At 52.1% G+C, this 19,880-nt stretch overlaps 7 protein-coding genes across 7 annotated transcripts; 3 read left to right on the top strand and 4 right to left on the bottom strand.

Annotated features, from left to right (window-relative positions):
- Positions 1 to 404: 404 nt before the first annotated feature.
- SDRG_13326 (hypothetical protein) lies at positions 405 to 1,859 on the bottom strand. Its single transcript, XM_008619406.1, has 4 exons — positions 852 to 1,859; positions 760 to 807; positions 686 to 713; positions 405 to 629 (listed from the first exon to the last, which is right to left on the bottom strand). Exons 1-4 carry the CDS (start codon positions 1,806 to 1,808, stop codon positions 580 to 582), a joined length of 1,083 nt encoding a protein of 360 aa, XP_008617628.1. The 5' UTR covers positions 1,809 to 1,859; the 3' UTR covers positions 405 to 579.
- A 409-nt stretch (positions 1,860 to 2,268) lies between these two features.
- SDRG_13325 (hypothetical protein) lies at positions 2,269 to 2,756 on the bottom strand. Its single transcript, XM_008619405.1, has one exon. The coding sequence runs from the start codon at positions 2,669 to 2,671 to the stop codon at positions 2,426 to 2,428; it is 246 nt and encodes an 81-aa protein (XP_008617627.1). The 5' UTR covers positions 2,672 to 2,756; the 3' UTR covers positions 2,269 to 2,425.
- Positions 2,757 to 2,775: 19 nt separating this feature from the next.
- SDRG_13324 (hypothetical protein) lies at positions 2,776 to 4,169 on the top strand. Its single transcript, XM_008619404.1, has 3 exons — positions 2,776 to 2,945; positions 2,994 to 3,218; positions 3,271 to 4,169. The coding sequence occupies exons 1-3, from the start codon at positions 2,826 to 2,828 to the stop codon at positions 4,084 to 4,086; spliced, it is 1,161 nt and encodes a 386-aa protein (XP_008617626.1). The 5' UTR covers positions 2,776 to 2,825; the 3' UTR covers positions 4,087 to 4,169.
- Positions 4,170 to 4,938: 769 nt separating this feature from the next.
- SDRG_13323 (hypothetical protein) lies at positions 4,939 to 6,947 on the top strand. The gene is made up of 8 exons (XM_008619403.1): positions 4,939 to 5,105; positions 5,153 to 5,212; positions 5,262 to 5,358; positions 5,405 to 5,813; positions 5,860 to 6,283; positions 6,332 to 6,425; positions 6,469 to 6,672; positions 6,726 to 6,947. Exons 1-8 carry the CDS (start codon positions 4,974 to 4,976, stop codon positions 6,881 to 6,883), a joined length of 1,578 nt encoding a protein of 525 aa, XP_008617625.1. The 5' UTR covers positions 4,939 to 4,973; the 3' UTR covers positions 6,884 to 6,947.
- Positions 6,948 to 13,767: 6,820 nt separating this feature from the next.
- On the bottom strand, positions 13,768 to 14,172 carry SDRG_13322 (hypothetical protein; the record flags this gene model as incomplete). The annotated part of the gene is made up of 1 exon (XM_008619402.1): positions 13,768 to 14,172. The coding sequence occupies one exon, from the start codon at positions 14,170 to 14,172 to the stop codon at positions 13,768 to 13,770; it is 405 nt and encodes a 134-aa protein (XP_008617624.1).
- A 2,015-nt stretch (positions 14,173 to 16,187) lies between these two features.
- Positions 16,188 to 16,653, top strand: SDRG_13321 (hypothetical protein; the record flags this gene model as incomplete). The annotated part of the gene is made up of 2 exons (XM_008619401.1): positions 16,188 to 16,338; positions 16,466 to 16,653. The coding sequence occupies 2 exons, from the start codon at positions 16,188 to 16,190 to the stop codon at positions 16,651 to 16,653; spliced, it is 339 nt and encodes a 112-aa protein (XP_008617623.1).
- A 554-nt stretch (positions 16,654 to 17,207) lies between these two features.
- Positions 17,208 to 19,436, bottom strand: SDRG_13320 (hypothetical protein). Its single transcript, XM_008619400.1, has 7 exons — positions 19,319 to 19,436; positions 19,205 to 19,266; positions 19,113 to 19,155; positions 19,000 to 19,067; positions 18,368 to 18,943; positions 17,987 to 18,321; positions 17,208 to 17,938 (listed from the first exon to the last, which is right to left on the bottom strand). The coding sequence occupies exons 1-7, from the start codon at positions 19,404 to 19,406 to the stop codon at positions 17,284 to 17,286; spliced, it is 1,827 nt and encodes a 608-aa protein (XP_008617622.1). The 5' UTR covers positions 19,407 to 19,436; the 3' UTR covers positions 17,208 to 17,283.
- Positions 19,437 to 19,880: the final 444 nt, after the last annotated feature.

Genomic DNA, 19,880 nt, shown 5'->3' with positions numbered 1-19,880 from the left:
GGCTCTGTATGATGGCACGTGGCTCGTTGAGATCAAATCGCAATAGCACCTCGTGTTGACTTCTGTGACATGGTTGCGCGAGCTAGCGTCAGCGAGGAGCACTACTCACCTCTGCCAGCGTGGTCATAATATGAAGCACGAAGGTTTCAATACACAAAGCTCGTACTAGTACAATTCAAAGGACACTGCAAGCAGCTGCAGCAATGCAATACGAATTGTGGACGTGTAGGAAATAATATCTCAATAGACTCATTCCAACAACAACGATTTGTGGACTGGGGTGCCATCATGCTTCTCTGGACGAAGCCGATACTTCTCGGTGACTCGGTGGAGAGAGTTTTGGCAACGGGACTCACATGCGCTACCAACAGCGACTTCAAGAGCTCGTGACACGGGACACCAAGTGTCAGTCAACGCGCTATATAGTCATGTAATACTTACTACTCCAATCTAGTTCTGCTCCGTTTCGTACTTCGCAAAACTACCTTCGTTGAGCGCACAAGTAACCGCAGGTGTGCAAACGGTGTTGGGCGTATATTAACCCTCCAACGCCCAACGTTTTAACGGCTGTGATTCGCATTAAAAGAGCGACGGTGCTGCGGCCGATGTTGCAGGCGTTGTCGCGGCCACTACGCAAGTAGTAGTAAATTAATAATGACCTGCGAACGATGTCGCTATATCGTACCTTCCTCTTTAGCGTCCAAGTAGGCGTTCTGAAAGAGGATGCGTTAGATACATGGTTTGGATATTCCAACGTACCCAGAGCACTTGACGCTTATGTTTGTCTTGCAAAAGGCGTACGACATCCTAAGCACAGGTCAGATTCTAGGCATATAAGAAACGTAGCATACCGGGTACAAAGTCACACGCTGCTGGGCGTTGAAGGCCTGGGCCATGAACGTGATGAACGCGGCGTCTTCCATCTTGCTTTGGCCAAACTCTTTGCATTTGACCTTGAAGTCGGCGACAAACTCGAGTCCAGCAACAGACTCGATAGACGCGAGGACACGCTGGTACACCACCTGCACCTCGCTGCCCTGAACCGCCGATGGCATCGGCTCACGCATGTGCAACTTGGCGCGAATTGCGCTTGGGACGCCTGCCATGGAGGGCATAGCCGGCATAGACGGCAGCTTGCTCAAAGGGTTGCCTTGTGACGGCAGCGCGAGCACGCGGTCAATAACCTCGTACAGCGGCGCCGCAGACGCCGGCTGGTCGACACCGCCCATCAAGATCTCAGACGGCGAGATTTCGCGCCCATAAAACGTCTTGTTGATGTCTGAGCGCGCGGCAATCGCCGAACCTTGGAGCCCCGCACCGCCAAAGAGGCCCTTGCTGTGGCTGTACGTGTAGTTGGGGGCGATACCTTGCGCTGAAATGTTGGCGTTTGCTCCAGCAGCGCGACCGAATGGCCCAGCAGCGAATTCGATGTTAGCGCCAGCCGACAACTGGCCCTTCTGCATGAACGACTTGACAGCGGCCTCCGAGTTGAGGATGATCATGTAGTTGATAATCTGGCCACCCGCTTCGAAACCCACGCCCATGCCGACCGTGCCGATAGCTGATGGTGCCGACCAGCGGCCGTCCGGCAGCCGGGCCAGCACCAGGCCCGTACCGACCTTACCCGTCCAAATGAAGCCGGCCTTGATCACCGTTAGGAAGGCGAGACCCTTTGCACCCTGCATGAGGTCCACTGGAATGCGCTTGTCGTTGTCGATAGACGGGTCGAAGAAGTCGTCCATCGTCTTGACCGCGTACTTGAGGGCGCCCTCCATCGTTGTGATCGCTTCTTTAGCCTCGGCTGCCATGCTGCTTCTTCGCTTCGTCCTGGAAACTGATGCCAAAAGGGGAAGATCCTCGCGTATTTTATATATTCTTATTACTTGATAATTCTATGTGATTTAAAGCAATTTCTACAATCCGCTCCAACGACTTTGACCTGAGCACTATTTTTGTTGTGCCCACTTGACTTTATTATTTAGTGTGAGGATTACGCTGCTTTGGGCAGGAATACTAGTTGGCGTTGCCCTGTCAGATTCAACGCGAAAGCTGGATGTCGCTCTGTTTTGTGGCGCTGATGACTGCATTGACTGCTAGCGTTTGGACGGCGTTGTCGAACAAGGTTTGTAATAAGATTGGTCGTTGTTGTTCAGCCGCTAAAAGAGGCTCAACAACGCGAGGACACCAAAGAATCCTCTGGACGACCTCGAGATGACTACTATCAGCGTCAAGCTTTGCTTTGTCCAGCTGCTTGGCGGGAAAGCTACGTGGCTGTACATGGGACATAGCAACGCTGTCCATGCCTTGATTTTGAGGTCCTAGCCTCCCTAGTAGACTGTGTAGTTCCATACTGTGTCGTACTGGGGCGAGTCCAGGTCATGGCATCCGCTCTATTATGCAGGCAACGCTTGGATCATCCTAATATTTACAAGCCCTTGGCGAGGCGCATGACGTGGTAGTTGAGCGTCGACTTTTGCTTGGCGCTGCCCTTGTTACGGTTGCCAGCGACGCAGTTGAAAGCGTCCCGCCACTCGCGCACGCACTTGCTCGAGTCCCAGTTGTGCTTGGCCATGGCGCCGATGAAGAGAAGGAACTCAGGCTGGCACTCGGTCGACTCGGACGCCACGCGGCGCGTCATCTTCTTCATTTGCTCGTGCGTGAACTTGGCCATCGTGGATCAATCTGCTTCTGCCAACCACCACTCGACGTTGCCTTCAATAAAGTGCGTGTAGTGTATCCGGTATAATCCGGATACGCGACGTTTAAAACTGCGTAGCGACGGCGGCAAAAGCGCCTTGTCTCTCTTCAGCAACGAGCAGAAGAACATGCGCATGGACGAGACCGCCTATGACCGCGGTCTCCTCTTTGGCCTCGCATCCACCAGTCGAGGCGATGTGCTAGAAGCACTCAACATTCTATGCTCGAAGCGCCGCCTCCTCGAGAACGTATGATCACGTAACCCATCCCTTCAAGGCTCAATTCATGGAAAATAGGACCTGACGTTCGAGAACCGCATGGAGGCCATGATGCGTCTCGCTGCCGTACTCACAAACATGGCCAATGACGACGCAGACGTACTCGACCGCGCCAGATCGCTTATGGTATCGCTCCTGATTGAATCCAAAGGGACGATTGCTCGCACGGTGCCCGAAACTCTCGACACGCTGCTCGGCGCGATAACGCAGCGTATTCCCGTTCAGCGCCTCTCGCCCGAAAACGTAATGCTTGTCGTCCGTCATAACTTGGTCTAAAACCATGGCTCTGGGGTAGATGCGACTTGTCTGCTACACAGCGCTCGTGGTACTGCTGGAGTGCGCGCCGCTGGCGCCGACGGATCCCTTCGTTGTGCATCTGCACGGCTTTTTGCACAGTCAGCTATGGCCGTACGCGACAACGATCATGGACACAGCGACGGTTCTTAAAGAGTGGCAGCTGACCGACGCAGACGATGCGCAGCTCGTGGCCAAGGCGCTCGCAATTCGGCATCCGACGATTTCTCCGCTTGTTGAGCAGCTCTGGTCGGCATCATTTGCCGCGCTGATTGCCACTGGCACAATTCTGGCCTTGGTCGCGTGCGTGTTCTGCGACCCGTGGCATCAAGGCTACGTGATCACAGGAACGGGGCTCATTGTGCTCGGATACCACTGTCTCTCCAAGGTTCTTCGAGTGCAGCACACGCGCATGGCGCTCACACGTGCACTTGGTGCCCGGTGCACAGCGCTTATGGAAGGCCCGGTGACGCTCGTGCCACCGCTCTCCCCTGTCCCTGCAACTGACAACGTTGTCGACGAGCCCGCGTTTTGTGCCGCGTTCGAGACCAAGTCGCCTCACAGCGACGACGACGTACTTCCCGCAGCAGTGTCGCTGCCTCTCATGACGGTGCCAAAAGATGACGAGGCGCCAACGATGGCAGAGTTCATGGACCGAATGAAGCCAGCCGAGATGCTGTCAACCCTCGCGCGACTGCATACTCTGATTCACGAAGCACCCGAGGACGACGTTTGCGACGATACAAGAGCCAAAGTCGCCCACAGTCTTGCGCTGCTCGAAACAATGCAGAGCCAAATGACCGAAATGGGTGCGTAGGCGTGTAGTGAGCGTTATGATACTAGTATAAACGAGTTGCCTCGTTACAAAACGTGACTTTGTCATCTTGGTCACATGTGGCATATCTTGGCGCTTGCCGTGTTCAAGCAAAACTACTTGGTCCCAAAACTTGTCATGTAAAGCAGCAATCGCAGCAAAGGTCGCAGCAAAAATCGATGGACGTTGGACGTCGCAGATGAGACCGCTAGGGCTCCGGTGGCTCGAGGGTGCCGGTCTTGTGTACTTGGCGTGCTTGTTGAACTGTGTTAAAAGATAAACAGCGTTTTCGTCTACAAGCGTCTTGCTTGACCCAGAGCACCATGAACCTTTCTCCGACGGGAATCAAAATAGGCTCCTAACGTTAATGCAAACTCATCGAACCTTGTTGGGAACTTCCCGGACCTTGCGCTCCTTGATGCAATTTTGCTTGGTGAATAAGTGCGCGAGCTTGATGTCGTCCTAGAAGGTAGGCGTCCAAGGTTCGCGCATAACAGCGCCAGCCGTCTCTGACGTGATTGCTTGCACGACAAATCGACCGCGCTGGGCCCGCGGGATGGCTTCACAGGTCGGGTGCTGATCGTCGCCAAGGTAGAGCCCAGCACCCAGAGTGTAGCACTCGTCGAATGCCAAATGCTCGTCGTCGTAGTATGTTCGCGGCGGCAGCGGCGGGCGACCAAACGAGCAGAGGCACAACAACGCGATGAAGGCCGCAATTCCTGCCACGATCCAAAACCGCGATGAGAATCAGGTCCATCATGGTGTCTAAAATTGCACTGCAACCGTGTAACCGGTTAAAGCATCGTTCGGATATTTTGGGACCGGAAACCTGAACCGGTTCTTCGTTTCTTGTGTCTGGTTGACAGCATTCCACTCGTCGAGAAGCAAGCATGGCGACGCGCAAAGACAACTTCAAGAAGGGCATCGACGTCGAGGACCAGCGCAAGAAGCGCGAGGACACAACGATCCAGATCCGCAAGGTCAAGCGCGAAGAGCAGCTCCAGCAGCGCCGACGTCTGGCCGTACGCCCCACGCGCGTGTTGTCGACGCTCATGCGACCCGATTTTAGGCGGAATCCGCGGGCGTGCCCATGACGATGGGTATGGCTGACCCGTCACTTCTCGAAAAGGTACACCAGACTATTCCGGTCGCCAGGGACGTTAAAACCCATTTTGTAGCTTGCCGAGTTGCCGCAGATGTGCATGAACCTGCAGAGCCCCGACTCGGAGGTCCAGCTCGCGTCTGTGAGCAAGTTTCGCAAGCTCCTTTCGATTGGTAACGCTATGAATGTCATCGAAAAATCGTCAAACTCGTGCTATAGAGAAGAACCCTCCGATTGAAGAAGTCATCAAGCTTGGGGTCGTGCCAGTCTTCGTCGAACTCTTGAAGCGCGAGGACTACCCGAGTTTGCAGTTCGAGGCAGCTTGGGCGCTCACAAACATCGCCTCTGGTACGTCAGACCACACCCGTACGGTCATTAGCAGCGGCGCCGTGCCCATCTTCTGTCAACTGCTTCTCTCGCCGAACGACGACGTGCGCGAGCAGGCTGTTTGGGCGCTCGGCAACATTGCTGGCGACTCTGCTCAGTGCCGCGACATCGTTCTGAGCTGCAACGCACTGCGGCCACTCATGCAGCAGCTAACGTCGAACTCAAAGACCACGATGCTGCGCAACGCGACGTGGACGCTCTCCAACTTTTGCCGCGGCAAGCCCAAGCCACGCTTTGACGAGTACAATGTTTCAGCCCAAATTTGTTCTAATTTTGCATCGTTGTAGTGTACGCCCAGCGTTGCAGACGCTTGCACAGCTCATCTTGACGCAAGACGACGAAGTTCTCACGGATGCGTGCTGGGCGCTGAGCTACCTCTCGGATGGCGAAAACCCGCAAATCCAGGCGGTCATCGAGGCAGGCGTCTGTCGCCGTATTGTTGAGCTGCTCATGCACCGCTCGCCGTCGGTTCAGACCCCGGCGCTGCGCACGGTTGGTAACATCGTGACGGGCAACGACATCCAGACGCAGGTCATGATCAACTTAAACGTTTTGCCGTGCCTGCGCGCGCTGCTCGAGTCGCCAAAGAAGGGCATTCGCAAGGAAGCATGCTGGACGATCTCCAACATTACGGCCGGCAACACCCAGCAGATCCAGAACATTATGGACGCTGATATCTTCCCCGTGCTCATTCAGTATCTTGGCGCCTCGGTACGCCCCAGTCATCGCTCTCGATCTGCTGACGAGTTATCACTGTAGACGGAGTTCGACATCCGCAAGGAAGCGGCATGGGCCATCTCGAACGCAACGTCCGGTGGCAGTTCGCTCCAGATCAAGCAACTGGTCTTTTTTGGTGCGCCGCCTTTACGTCGCATGCAAGTGCCGGACTCTTGTAGGCTGTATCGGCGCACTCTGCAGTCTTCTCGACTTGCACGACGCCAAGGTCATTACAGTCGCACTCGAAGGCCTTGAGAACATTTTGCGCATTGGTGAAGAGGAAGGCCAAGCCAACCAAACATTTGTGAACGCGTTCTCCAACCTCGTCGACGAGTGCGATGGTGTCGAGAAGATCCAGATGCTCCAGTACAGCGAGAGTGAAGGTATACTTGATGATATCGTGTGGAACCGAATGCATGCATGCATACCCACATAGACATTTACAACAAGTCGATGACGATCATCGAGCGCTTTTTCCAAGGCGAAGAAGTTGAAAGCGACATGGCCGCGCCCGCGGTACAGAACGACCAGTTTATGTTTGGCACAGATACTTCCAACGCTCCCATGTTCAACTTCGGTCAGCCGCAGCAATAGGATCCCACGGCCAAGGACCTAAATTTTGCGCCAGTACGACTTAACGAAGACACGTTTCTGCATAATTTTATCCGGTGTGAGCCGTAGCTCCCAGAGACGCTTGGCGACTCTGTGCAGTGATGGACCCTTCTACAGAAGGATGTGACAGCTGTACAGCGACACAAGCGGGGCAGCATTAGCAGTGGCCGGCCACATCGAGCGCCGGCGCTATATCTACCGCCACATAAGTTGGCATCTCGAGACGCAGGTTCTTCAGGTTCAACTCCGTCTTGACGAGTTGACAACGTTGCTTTCGAGTGTCCAGGTCGCGTACCTATACACACTGCGCTCCTTCCCACACGCAATGAAGTACCGGTACAACCGCAACCTTCGAAAGCGGTCTGCTGCCAGTACCATGGAAGGGTGTGCCCAGCTGAGCTCATTTGTGCAGCTGTCGCAGCGCAGACAATTGGCGACGGTGTGAATAATATTCTCGAGTGATGGCGACCAATACTTTATGTATTGCCATATTCCGTTCCGCCCGCTGAAGCCACTGCTGCTGTAGATGTGGTCATGTGTGACCGCACTCGGACGCGTGTGGCAACAAACCCCGCTTGCGACCGACGCATGAAAAAGACCATGTCCATCGAAATCAAGTGCAAACGCGAGCTTGAGGGCACTGACCATGACGTTTATCACACCCAAGAAGAGATAATTCTTGGGGCGCGCCTACACGAACGACCCTCGTCTCGCGCTTCTGAACTATCGCTTAAGCTTGGCAACCCGAATGCTCTGTATTCAACGACGAGGCGCTCATTAGCAACGAGTCTGGTCCAACTTGCGATCGCTGGCAGCGACATTTGGAGCTCCGGTCTTGGAAGAAGAACGTTTTGCGCTACCATAAGTCCGCTGTGTTGCATGAGCGGTCCTCCGGCGCGATCGCTGTATGTGCCTCGTGCAACAAGACGCAAAAACCAGGCTACCCCCCACCAATTCGAGAGGCTGTTGCTGACCTGCACCCAGCTCAAATCAGTGCCCGACATTAGGCCACGGAGTCATAGGGTGGGCGTGGGCAGGCCGGTTGGAACCCAGTGGTTGGAACCGATGAGATTTAGTATTCAACCCGGAGTCAATGACCTTCACTTTTCGCGATCATTATTCAAGCAATAACATCTACCAATTCATACTAGTACCTCTTTCTCACATGAACAATGTCTAAACTTCAGTCATACATCATCGATTTTGAAATTGTCAATTTTTGGCATGGGTCGTGGGTTTGTCAAATTATTTCCTACCGGGCCAAGCATGGGCTGGGGCAATTGTGTTTGGGCCCTATCTGTGCCAAGCCTATCACGGAGCGGCTAGTAAATGCACTTCGACACGAACTGACACCCGGTGATGTGGCCCAGAATCCGGCGTGGCCGACGAACTCGCTTGTTCTCACGATAAGGAACTCGAATTGCAGCGTCATCAACGCAGCCATGGTCGAGGAATTTGCAGCACCCAAAAATACTGTCGTACTATGCTGACGACGGGTGCTCAGCAAAGTAGTACCTCTCGCGCTTATGCTCTACCGATGTGAAGTCTACCCCGAGCTTTGTGACCACTTTGCGCTCGGTGCGCCGGGCCAAGTGCTTTACAGCGAGAACGCCAACGTCGTCCATGCCAAAGCAAACGGAGCAGTTTGTCGCTACGTCTCGGTGGCATGGCTTGATACGGAGAGCAAGCGCGCCTCTCTGGATGCCGTCGAACGTGGGTCATCTAACGTTGCGCACCCGAATTCATAATTGTCGAAGTGAAACTGGACGCAGTCGAAGTGGGGCATTGATCTCAACCTCGTTACCGATATGTATGTTGTGCACAGGCCTATCGAACTCATCAAACGGTCTGACAACACAGTCCGCATCGGCATGGACCCAAATCTCAAGCACCACTCGCACGCGGTCGCATTCGTGTTTGCTGTCACGAAGTGGAAAGTGCAAGGAGGCCCGCGAGTCATTGCTTACTTCGAACGCAGCTTACAGTTGCCAGCATTGACGTTTGTGCTTCTCTACACCATGTACTCGTGCGTTCGACCAACGAACGGCCCACTTATGCTCTATGCCTCTTTCTTTGAACTTCGATCGCACGTCTGCGACCGAACGTATTTGCTGTGCAGTGGCCTATGTCTATTGGTGCAATGGATACTTGTACAAGAGCGACAACTTGCAGTCCGAGCTCCAAAACGTGCACCGACCAGAAGCCTCCATTGCCGAGGACAACAGAAAGCGTGCTGCAGAGGCGATCAATTCAGCCGGTTGCGAAGCGCACCAAGACTCCACTGGCCAACTCGAGCCTCGAAGCGAAGATCAAGACGATCCTGAGCAAGAAAGAAGCCCAGATATTGCTTGTTGTGAAGACCATTAAGTCCCCGATATGTCGCTCACGATCAGATCTCGATGCGGCCACGTCGAGCAAGCAGCCCAAACTCTCTTTGTCTCGATCCACACCAGAAGTCTCCCTGTCCAGAGCTGTACCCCAGCTAGCGAATGCAATTGACCAAATTGGGAGTCCGCCAATTGACTCCAGACCACGATGATGTAGTTCTTTTGGGGAATGTATATTAGATTCTATCTAACTATGACGACACGTGGTCGTTGTTACATTTTGGGTGGCTCTTCGAAAATACATCGAGCCCTTCATGCAATCGACCATCACGCACACGAGCGATTGCTTTCGTCTCGACGAGCCGTTTACCAGAGGAACCTAACAAACTGGACAATGCGCATCACTACGGACAAACGGAGTGCCATTCGCTTGTTAAAACAGCGTGACCACTAGGGTATACCTCGTGTTTTCTTGGGGCAGGTGTTGGTCAAACTCTTTGGTTGAGGTTTGCATTGGGGTAGCGTGCAATCTAACGGATGGATCGTGTACTACGTGTGACGTAGTTTGGACTCGTCGGTGGACGGGATCATATGCATGGAAGTTCCACGCACCCTGCCCCAAACCTCGGGTTTTCTTGGGGCAGGGTGTGGTTGGTCTTTGTGGTCGAGGTGGGGCATAGGGCCGGTGGGCCATCTAGCGGTCTTTCTGCGTAGCATGCGCAGTGGTTTGATCCGTGTCGAAGGTATGTGCAGGTAGGTGCTGTCGCGCTTTTTGATTTTAGTTTGGTATCGGCGCCGCGTGCAACCTAGCGGTGTGTCTGTATCGTAGCTTAGACAGTGTGGATGCCTTCCACCCTTACGGGCTCTTGTACCAACGCTCCCTTCCTACTGCAAACACGCATTCACATGGTGAATGGACGCGTGCGACGGACGCTACCTCCGCCGGCCTACATCCGGAAGCTACACTGCGGTGCAACCTCCGCTGCGCTACGGTGCACCTGGTGGATTCTTTGTAGGGCTCCAATGATGTAAACGTTAATTTCAGTCTCCATTATGCGGTGAGGGTGGTGCTTCGTTCCGATCTCGCTTAGATGCGGGTTGTTATTGTCAGAGCCGCCGCCGGGAAGAGCTCTTTCTTAGCCGCTTTAACCTTCACATCATTTCAGCACTCGGGTCCAATACTGCATAGCAGGACGCTTCACGCACAACAGCTTGCTGCAGCATCGCGGAATGATCAACATTGCAGGATGGATAACGTTCATGAGGTGGTTTGAAGGATTGCTACTCGGATTTGCAGGCCCAGCAATTCTACTGTGACAGGCGCGGCTGCTGCACGCGCGCGCTTCCCTTGAGGCGCCGTGGCGGTCGCGGTCGATGCCTTCGATCGCTGCTGTCGCCTCTGCCTCGCGGTGATCTTCCGCTTCAGCTCCTTGGCCTCCTCGATCGCCGTCGCTGTTGCCAGGGCGCGTACTGCTTGGCGATTCCGCTACTCGCGCTTGCGCTCGACCTCAGAAGATGGCATCCCCACCATGATCGGGTCTTCCGCACTGTGCGTGGCGCGCGGATTGCAATAGAGACCTGCAAAGCGAACGTAACATCTAGATACGATTCTAACATCGCGATCTAGCTCATTGATCTAACACAATGAAAACATAGTGTAGCTCCAAGGTCCCGCACTATCGCGCAGGCCCCATCGATACCAAATGCACGCTCGTACATTGCGCTATCGCGCACAGTATCCTACCGCGCTGTCGTGCACTACCACAAGTGCACACGCTACTACCGTGATTAGTGCGGCGCGAATTGATGCAACATGCACTCGCTACGCTCGCGCATGGCATGTGTCCCTATTGCGCTACCGCCGGGTCGACTCGCTTCGCTCGTGGCGCTCGATTGTAGCAAAATTCCAGCCGCATGTAACTGTCCATACAAAGGATAAGGTGTTTTATGTACCATGTGGCCTAAATGCAACTCCATGTAACTTGGGACCTCAGACCTACCGGGGCCAGCGCCGGGGTAGGAGGGTGTTGGGGCCTTAGAAGATGGCAAGGGAATGGTAAGGGGAATAGTAAGGGGATGGTAGTGTGGTGTAGGGGGAGGTCTGTGCTTCTGCGTGCTGGGAGCCAGGGAGTGGTTGGGAAGGGAGATGGTTATTTCAGGCATTGTCCTATATAGGATATTCCTAAGTTACATGGGGCGGAGTTGTCAGCAATTGTTGGGAGCTCCGAATCGCGCGCGCCCGGCCTGCCGCTATTGTTTCTCGAGTCCAAGATGGTATTTTGCCCATGAAAATTGAAATGCTCATCTCGAAGCCACCGAAAGTCCGGAAAAAAATCGCAACTTCAACCCGAAAGCCACTGAAAGTCACCTGCTTGAAATTTCCAAGATGCCGAGATTCTAAATCTAAACTCGAAAAACATGTCTACCGAAAGTTCTCAGTTGTCTAACAATCAGCTCTAACTTGCAACTGTTCTGCTCACGCGCTTGCAGGGCAATTAATGATTAAGAATGTAGCAAATTGTTGTCACATATCGTGTTGCTTAATGGCAGAATCGATTCGACTAAAAAATTGCTTGCGCAGTTATGCAGGATAGATAAGTTTTAGTTAGTCAGAAAAGAAAGTAAAAGATTCACGTTGGTGCCAATTCAGAGCACAATTTTTTTTAGCTCCGGTATTCCAAAGAGAATTCACTGATGTTACCGACAGAAACACCGTGATTCTAGTGCAAATTTGATGTCAGAAGGTTGTCAGGGTAGGGCTATCCGCTGACAGCTAAAATTAATTAATATCCTGTTGTCCATATCGTAGTTTCGCTATGGGCTCCTACTGTCAATAACCCTTACGATTTGACCAGTAAGATCGCAATGCAGCGACCGATCAAGAGCCCTGCCTTCTTATATTGTTAGCATGCCGATAGCATCTCCTTTGGATTTGACTGACCATAGATTGTCACAGGGCTTGGCACGCTTAACTGTTGAGAAAGCGAAACGTATGCCTCTTGTTCTGAGTATTTCGGTAGTTCCACTCATTCATAAACAGGAAAACAATATTGGCCACAAGGTGTTACATTGAAGAGATTTCGCAACTCACTTGTTTTTTCCATCTGGGCTGTCATAAATATTAAAAAATGCGGGGTCTCTGAAAACTAATCGTAAAAATTCACCCAAATCGATCAAAAACGGGAAGCGAAGGCTCCCGTCTTTGTTCAGTAGGGTAGAGTACGTCAAACAGTGTCGGAGGGTTTACCTCATCCAACCTGTCAGACTTTCGCGTCCATATCACTTCCAACTTGGCGCGACGACTGACAACTGGCAAATCTCGTCGGACGACGACCGCCGCTCCCACCGTCTCTTGTCCAATTACCATTCCTCCCCAAGTAGGAAAGCCGTGCGTGTGGTCATTTCCCATCTCTACAACACGCGCCTGACTCAAACAAACCACGACTTGCGTCGATTTTGATCACAAGCCAGACTCTGAACAGGACTCTCTGACCATAACTCTAATTTTGACTTGGGAACAGCATATATTTATTTAAAGGAGAGAACCGTGCAAAGCCGTTATAAACGTCGAGAGAAGAGATAGTGCAGCACCTAGTCGTATGTAGCAATCATTCCAGTTGATTGTTTCTTCTCCTCAAAAAGCGCAGCTCCATACCTTGCTGTCAAGAGATCGGCGTGAGCGCCACTATGCCACTATCATGTACTTGACTCATAGTTCGCGTTCTGCAAAATCATTTTTTTTAAGGGACCAGATATTGATCTATGTTTCCGCATATTTTTTTCTACCGAGACTGGCGCATACAACCAAGAGTTGAACTCTTGTAATATGGCAGCGATTTAGCTCCTATACGCTTAGGGAGTGGCCGTACGGCCACTGGTCTCACCTTTGTACCATATTATCCAAACATCAGGCTCATCGTCATTTGGGCATCGAGAAATTTCTGAAGTCGAAAAAAAGAGAAGCATCTCGCTCACTCCTGTCTTCCTATCGTGAATTCATTACTCGTATTGGAGCTAAAAAGAAAAAGTACAGTAAGTACTTGGTCAAAGCCGTCAGATCGCAATCTTCTCACGAGCGTTTTAACGCTCCTGCTTACTTGTGCTTAACGACATAGAGCGCGGGTGAGCTTTCTTTACTGCCGCTCAGCAAATACCGCGACCCAATAGGGCTTGACGGACGGTCCATCGTTCTCCCTCAGTAGTCGGTGCTTTGATCGATTTGACGGGCAGCTACCAGGCCTGGCACACACAACAGGAGCATATCTTGTTTCCGAGAGAGAGCATCAATTCGATGGTGCTTCGTTAATTCGATGGTGCTTCGCATGAATTCAAGCTGGTCCTCGCGCTCCGATCGCTCCAACTGGCACCGTGCTTCGCGCTCTGATTTTCAAGCAGGTACCGTTGCTCATCAAGCTCAAATGGGCGCTGGGCCACTGCTCTGTGCTAGTGAGCACGGTGCTATCAGTGAAGCCGATGCAAGTTGTAAGGGGAGCCTCTTGAGTATGGATAGCGGCCGAACAGTGTTGCATCCAGTCGGCGTCAAGTCGAGCTTTGTCCCACTCGAGCAAGTGATGGAAGAAGTCGTTCGTACACGTGCATCATTACGTGGTTGCTGATCGCGGACGAGGCCTCGCTGCTGCGTCCAAACGTCTCGACCATGGAGCCAAGCCGATGCGGCAACGCGAGCCGGCTGAGCATGATACAGATCGCCTCCAACGGATCGGCTTTGTAGCGGTGCGTCGTGATGATTCCGTCGGGCAAATACAGCGAGCGCACGAGCTCGACGATCTGCTGCTTGGTAAATCGGAACTTGTACACGCAGTCCGTATCGGATTGCGCGCTAAAGTTGAAGCTCGTACTTGGTTTGGTGATGGCCCGAGAGGCCACGACGAGGTATTGGGCGAGAATTGCGATGAGAGGGAGTGCCAGCAGGACGTCGTCCATGTGCCTGCGGTCCAAAGCGCAAAACTGATGCAGGTTTGCAAAAACAATCGACGCGCGACTTTTACTCTTTGAATTTTCCAGAATTTCGAGCGCCGAACAATCCTAAATTCCACGCTTGCAAAATCACTCTAATGTATCGAAAATGTGCGCGACATCACGTGATATATATCTCCAGATATTATGGCTGCAAACGCCGCTTATTCTATCACTCTCTAATAAATATTTAGTGATATCTATATATTTTGCGCAGTGAGAGCATCTCCATCGGTTCCCTGTATCCCACACTGGCTCTGGGTTTCTTACCGGGCGATTTCGCCCTGTATATGCGATAAAGAGCAAGATAAAACAAAACGCCCGACCGGTCGCCCTGTAAACAAATTCAGGGAGTCGCGATTTGTCTGGCGTCGAAACTTCGAACTTCGTCTTAAAATTCGATTTTGTATACATTTTTTTACTAGTAAACAAAACATGAGTCATTCGCGATTTTACCGGGTAAAAAGCCAGGGTGCCCAGGCGCCTCGTATCAGGCTCCAGGATACAGGGCGCTCGGCCAATTTTTGCTCACCCGGTAAACATTATACAGATACCGGGCAATTCACAGGGACCGGTGGGGCATCTCCCCGGAATTGTTTTTACAAATTTGGAAATTTTACAGAGCCAGTGTAGGATAGCGCGAACGGGTGGAGAAGCTCTAATATCGGTGATCGATATCGATCTCTGTTAAGAACATTCACACCAGATGGTCTTTAAGCCGAGGCTTTTTACAGATAAATACTGTGAAGAACCTCAAGGATACGTATTTAATTGGAATACATGTTTATCCTCCGAGTTACACTACTAATGTTCTAGGAAAAGGACGTTAAAGTTCGACTGCTTAGTCTGAGGAAAGAGATACATAAGATCGGATTGCAAAAATTGAAAAAACTGAGCAAGGTATCGGCGTTCAAAGTAGGGGCAATACTACGTGGTATTGCGGGGAGCTGAATTGCTACGAAAAAGTACCATCGCTCGATTGTTTTTCATTACTTTTACTTTTTTATTACACCATTTTTCAATTTTATTGATAATACTTTTTTGGTTTATGTTAGTTCTAGTATGCGAAGGATCCAGATAAGGCCCGAGCCGAAATTGTTACAGAAAAAGCTATTTGGTAGGCTACAGATGGCGTGCACTGTACGTGGTAAGTCGCGTTTTTTACTCATATTTCAATATTAAAAGTGAATCGCCATTAACTCAGGCACCTCGTTGAGTTGATAGGTATAAAAGTAGGTTACCCCCACTTCAAGCCCCAGTAATGGCATGGTATTTTACTGCGTATTCGAAGCGCGTTTGATATTCAGAATTGAATGCAAGACATCGCGGTACCGTATGATGCGGCATAGATACAACAGTCGAGACCTTTGAATGGATCCTTGCAAAATCTCTACAGAGTGCACTGGACGGTAATTTTCAGAGGTACGAATGGCTGAGGAGAGAACGCACAAGTGAGCTTCGGGCAAATATATGATCGGCGACAATGTCAGCAAGAGCTGTGGCGCACCGAGGCTTATCGACAAAGAGTCCAAGTACAACCTTGCACCCAAGGAAATCATCAGAGGGGCAGCCCTTGGTGTAGTGGTCGAGGCGTTCCACTTAAATTCGAGCTCGAACGGATAGCGGGTTCAAACCAGCTGCGCGCATGCAAATTCAATTGGCCGATCTCCTGCCTCTGCGCGGTGTACCCAATCGGAAGAACCGCCGTGCCGTAACCCGTTCGGGATTGGCCAAGAGGGCGTCGTTACTCACTTAGCCTAGAAGGAAAATCTCCCACAACAAATCACCAAAAATACGCACTCTCGCCGAAAGACGCCCGCCTCTCACTCAAATCACCGTGTAAACAAAACAGAAAAACCTGTAGGAAATAATATCTCAATAGACTCATTCCAACAACAACAACCCGAGGAAATCATCGACCCTGAGGATACGAGCGTGCCCAGCACCTCCGCAGGCATCGGCAACAGTGCTTTAACACGTGGATGACGCAGAAGATCGACTTTGTTGATTTTCTCAAGCGCGTACAAATCTGCGACCGTGCTGTTGACTCCAACACGAAGTTTGCTCGCCGCAACATCATGCGCCGCAACTGGGTTCGCCTCTACAAGCTTCTCGCCATCACCTTCTGGTGGCGTAAGAACGGATACCAACACCGCCTCGTTGAACGGACTGCGGCCTGCGAGCTGGCGAGCCCGGACTCGAACGCTTTTCTAGAGCGATCCACTTGCTTTGCAAGTTGAACGGATCGCCGTCGCGCCAGTCCTCGGCAACATCAAGTTTGAGATGCTACTTGTGCTGGCCTTCAACAAGCAGGTCATTGGGTCCGAGACCGACGACCGCATGCTGGTTGATGCCCACGAGTCGGCAACGTTTGCTTCGCAAGCCGCCGTGACGCTCATCAACTTCTTCGACCTCAACACGAGCAAGATGAGGCCCAGTCGAGTATGAACATCGCTGAAGCACTTGGCTCAGCGGCGGCGGCACCCACGCAAGCACCGGCTAAGAAGCGCAAGCATTGTAGCGTTGAGTAGGCTCTGAGTGCACGTAAATAGTGAGTGTACTCACATTTATAAGTTTTGAAATACTCCATCCCTGCACACAACACGCTGCCGTTCCAGCTGAAGCGTCTATAGCTCCCTGTTTGTCTCGCATTTGTGATGACTATTGACAAGTCCCAAGGTCAGACGGTTCCTCGCGTTGATAGAATCCGGTTTTGCGCACGAGCAGCTCTACGTTGCGATGTCACGCCTCCAGGCACGTGCCAACATCCGGACCCTGCCTCTCAATTCCAAATTCAATGTTGATGGCCGTACTTCCACCAAAAACAGCATGTACGACGATGTTCTCGACGAGACAGCCCGGACAGTCCTGTGCACTACGTCCTCATAAATATATGTGAACAATCGTACCATTTACAAACCCCTTTCGCAAAAGATTGTAGGGCCACTGGGCTCACACGCGTACCATGCTGGCGCAGCAGCGACGGTGTTACAGCATTCTCATCGCGTAGAATATGCATTTCATTACATTCATAGACGACACTTGTTCTCTCGTGTGTACATGATCCCGTGGTCTTGTTTACACTGATGCATCTTGACTGTCGGGCAGGTGGTGCTTGAAAGCATACTTGGCCGAGTCATCCAAATAGGAGCGGATTTCTGGTGTCGCATAGTACTGACCCGTCGTGCGGTTTATTTTCTCGTCCTCGCAGACGCTGAGGAGTACCGTGTGGATGGCAACGTCGAAAACTCCAAGAAAGAGACACGCGATCGCATACGCCAAAAGACCTGTCGCGATCAGCGGGGGAAACGGGCTTGTGAGGTGCAACAACACATGGGACACCTCAAAGGCGTACATGCCGAGAACGCACACGGCCGTGATGATCATCTTTCCCAAGAACAAAACGTAAGTTGCAACGATGCTCTGTGTACCAATGCGGCCGAGGTTGGCGGCCACGAGGTTGAAAGCGTCGACGATCGAGTGGCAAAACGAGCCGCCCTTCATTGCAACCAGGATGTAACCATTCGAGCTGAGGAACTTGACGACTTTGTGTAGGCAGTAGAGGCAGCAGCGGCAACAGCACACGACAATCTGCACAGCCTTGTTTTGTGTCCCTTGCGTTTGGCGGTCAACGTATTCCAGGAGCACACGAAGAAATTGCACGACCGCCAGAATGCCGGCGCCAAAGACCAGCGTTCCGAAATGGTACCGCAACGAGTAATACGCGGACGCCCTAGGCAGCTACGTTTAGCAATCCGTTCTACGAGATAAGAAACTCTACCCGACGGCCCAGCCAAGATCACGGCGCCGATCGTTGTCACACCAGTAGTAGCGACAAATTGCGCCAGAGATCGTGCACACAGCGATCGCTTCAATCAGCTGTTGTGTCCAAAAGACGCCAAAGACGTTGTAGGCAAAGAGGTACTTCATGACGCTCGGATCTGTCGCATTGTCTCTCGTCTCGGCGAAGTGGGGTCCGTGCATTGTAGCCTTCAGCTGCGTCGCTGAGAGATTTCCACAGCTCGCAATGTACACGGATGACACGACAAAGTATGCAAATAGTGCGAGCAGCTTGAGCGCAGGCACGATTGGAAAAAACAGCAGCATGGGAATGTGCTACCACAACGTATTGGTTAGTGATGATTCGAGTCCACATTCGTACCGAGAGGCCGGTGCAAGCAACCTTGATGATGCCAATCGAGAGCTGAATGCGTGACCGAAGGAAAGCGAGGACTAGCACATAGCATATGTCGATAGCAAGAAGCACGATGGTTGCCACTTTGAAGTACGCAGCATGGCTTGCGTTGGTTTCGAGCCGGATCGACGACGCAAGGACACTGATCTGAGAGCTTTGAACCAAGTTGGCTTCGGACGCACACACAGCCGTGCATGCGAGAAGCGCGACAAGGACAGCGAGAATGCTGGCCCATACGATGAGGTTCGGCACCATGCGTAGAAGTGCGAGCCAAAAGAGGCAACCGACGAAGCCGCCGACAGCACCGATGCCCAATATGGCCTTGTACGTGACCTGCAGGTCGTGAATGTAGCGAGAGAGATACTTGAAGGCAGTCGAAGCGTCACCAAACACACCCTCGTAAGCAGCTCGCGTCGAAATGTCCGATATGTTTTTGGGCATACAGCGGTGAAGCAGTGGCGCGAAGCTGGCGTTCGAGGCGCGCCCGTCAACGACGTCGCCTTTCATGGGGCACTGAGCGACGCAAATGCCGTAGTATGGCACCTACTCGAGACGTCATATTATCATCGATCGTCACTCAAGCATCTTCAATAGTGTACGTGAGCAGATGCGTCGGCCTGAGGGTGCGGGTAGTACATGTCAGGATACGTCGCGTTGCACAAGTTCCCTGGTCAACATGGTTAAAAACATTAACGACCTCTTCCATCCCAACCTGTGTGATCCACAGGGTAAATGAGTGCACCAGGGTTGCCATTCTGATGCACAGTTAAATTGACAGCGCATGCAAATCGAGATCATGCGAACCTGGTACGCGACAGCAGCCACAAATGCCATTCCCACCCATAGGAGAAGGAAGACGAGAATGCCTACGAATCGGGCAACATGAGATGATGGACAATGCGCAGAGCACATCAGTACAGAGGACGTCGCGGCACTTGCGGTCCGCCTCGGTGAACGCGTTGCGCCGTGCGTGCAAGAGGGGCTGTCCCGCTCCATACGTCGGCATGTTCGAGCAAACAACCGAATGCGAGTTGTTGAAACGTGGATGCGACTGGTATTCTCGTTTCAAGTCAACCATATCTGGAACAGTTTCGATTTCGCGCCTTCTAAGCAAAGACGGCAGGGAACGCTCGAGAGTGCACTGCATATAGGGCCCACGATATTGCGTCTTCACACGCACACATCAGAGTTAGTGCTGACCTTGCGGGTACGAGGATTTATTGCTGAGCGAGCGACCAATGTCACCGTACTTTAGGGCACCTGTCGACTGCGATGCGCAGTATTCGCCCGGGAGGTTGAGCTTACTATGTTACTGAGGAACAAAGAGTTACGGTGCACTCGACACATTGGAGGTTTAACAGTCAAGTTACGCGGAGCAAATCACTATGGACGCGGCGACACTCGACATGACCACCTATCAACGTGGAGAAAAAGCAAGTTTCGTGAACGGCGATCTAAACGTGAAACGACTCTTTAAAGA

Source organism: Saprolegnia diclina, assembly GCF_000281045.1.
Source record: "Saprolegnia diclina VS20 unplaced genomic scaffold supercont1.58, whole genome shotgun sequence".
In the NCBI taxonomy this organism is placed as follows: domain Eukaryota; phylum Oomycota; class Saprolegniomycetes; order Saprolegniales; family Saprolegniaceae; genus Saprolegnia; species Saprolegnia diclina.
This window is presented reverse-complemented; position numbering and strand designations above follow the sequence as displayed.

Coding starts and splice junctions, on each gene's coding strand:
- SDRG_13326 (XM_008619406.1), bottom strand. CDS start 1,808: ATGGCAGCCGAGGCTAAAGAAGCGATCACAACGATGGAGGGCGCCCTC. Junction 808..851: donor AGCGTGTGACTTTGTACCCG/GTATGCTACGTT, acceptor ACCTGTGCTTAG/GATGTCGTACGCCTTTTGCA. Junction 630..685: donor CTTGGACGCTAAAGAGGAAG/GTACGATATAGC, acceptor CTACTTGCGTAG/TGGCCGCGACAACGCCTGCA.
- SDRG_13325 (XM_008619405.1), bottom strand. CDS start 2,671: ATGGCCAAGTTCACGCACGAGCAAATGAAGAAGATGACGCGCCGCGTG.
- SDRG_13324 (XM_008619404.1), top strand. CDS start 2,826: ATGCGCATGGACGAGACCGCCTATGACCGCGGTCTCCTCTTTGGCCTC. Junction 2,946..2,993: donor AGCGCCGCCTCCTCGAGAAC/GTATGATCACGT, acceptor CATGGAAAATAG/GACCTGACGTTCGAGAACCG. Junction 3,219..3,270: donor AGCGCCTCTCGCCCGAAAAC/GTAATGCTTGTC, acceptor GCTCTGGGGTAG/ATGCGACTTGTCTGCTACAC.
- SDRG_13323 (XM_008619403.1), top strand. CDS start 4,974: ATGGCGACGCGCAAAGACAACTTCAAGAAGGGCATCGACGTCGAGGAC. Junction 5,106..5,152: donor AGCAGCGCCGACGTCTGGCC/GTACGCCCCACG, acceptor ACCCGATTTTAG/GCGGAATCCGCGGGCGTGCC. Junction 5,814..5,859: donor CCCAAGCCACGCTTTGACGA/GTACAATGTTTC, acceptor GCATCGTTGTAG/TGTACGCCCAGCGTTGCAGA.
- SDRG_13320 (XM_008619400.1), bottom strand. CDS start 19,406: ATGCCGACGTATGGAGCGGGACAGCCCCTCTTGCACGCACGGCGCAAC. Junction 19,267..19,318: donor CAAGTGCCGCGACGTCCTCT/GTACTGATGTGC, acceptor CCCGATTCGTAG/GCATTCTCGTCTTCCTTCTC. Junction 18,944..18,999: donor AGGCCGACGCATCTGCTCAC/GTACACTATTGA, acceptor CGTCTCGAGTAG/GTGCCATACTACGGCATTTG.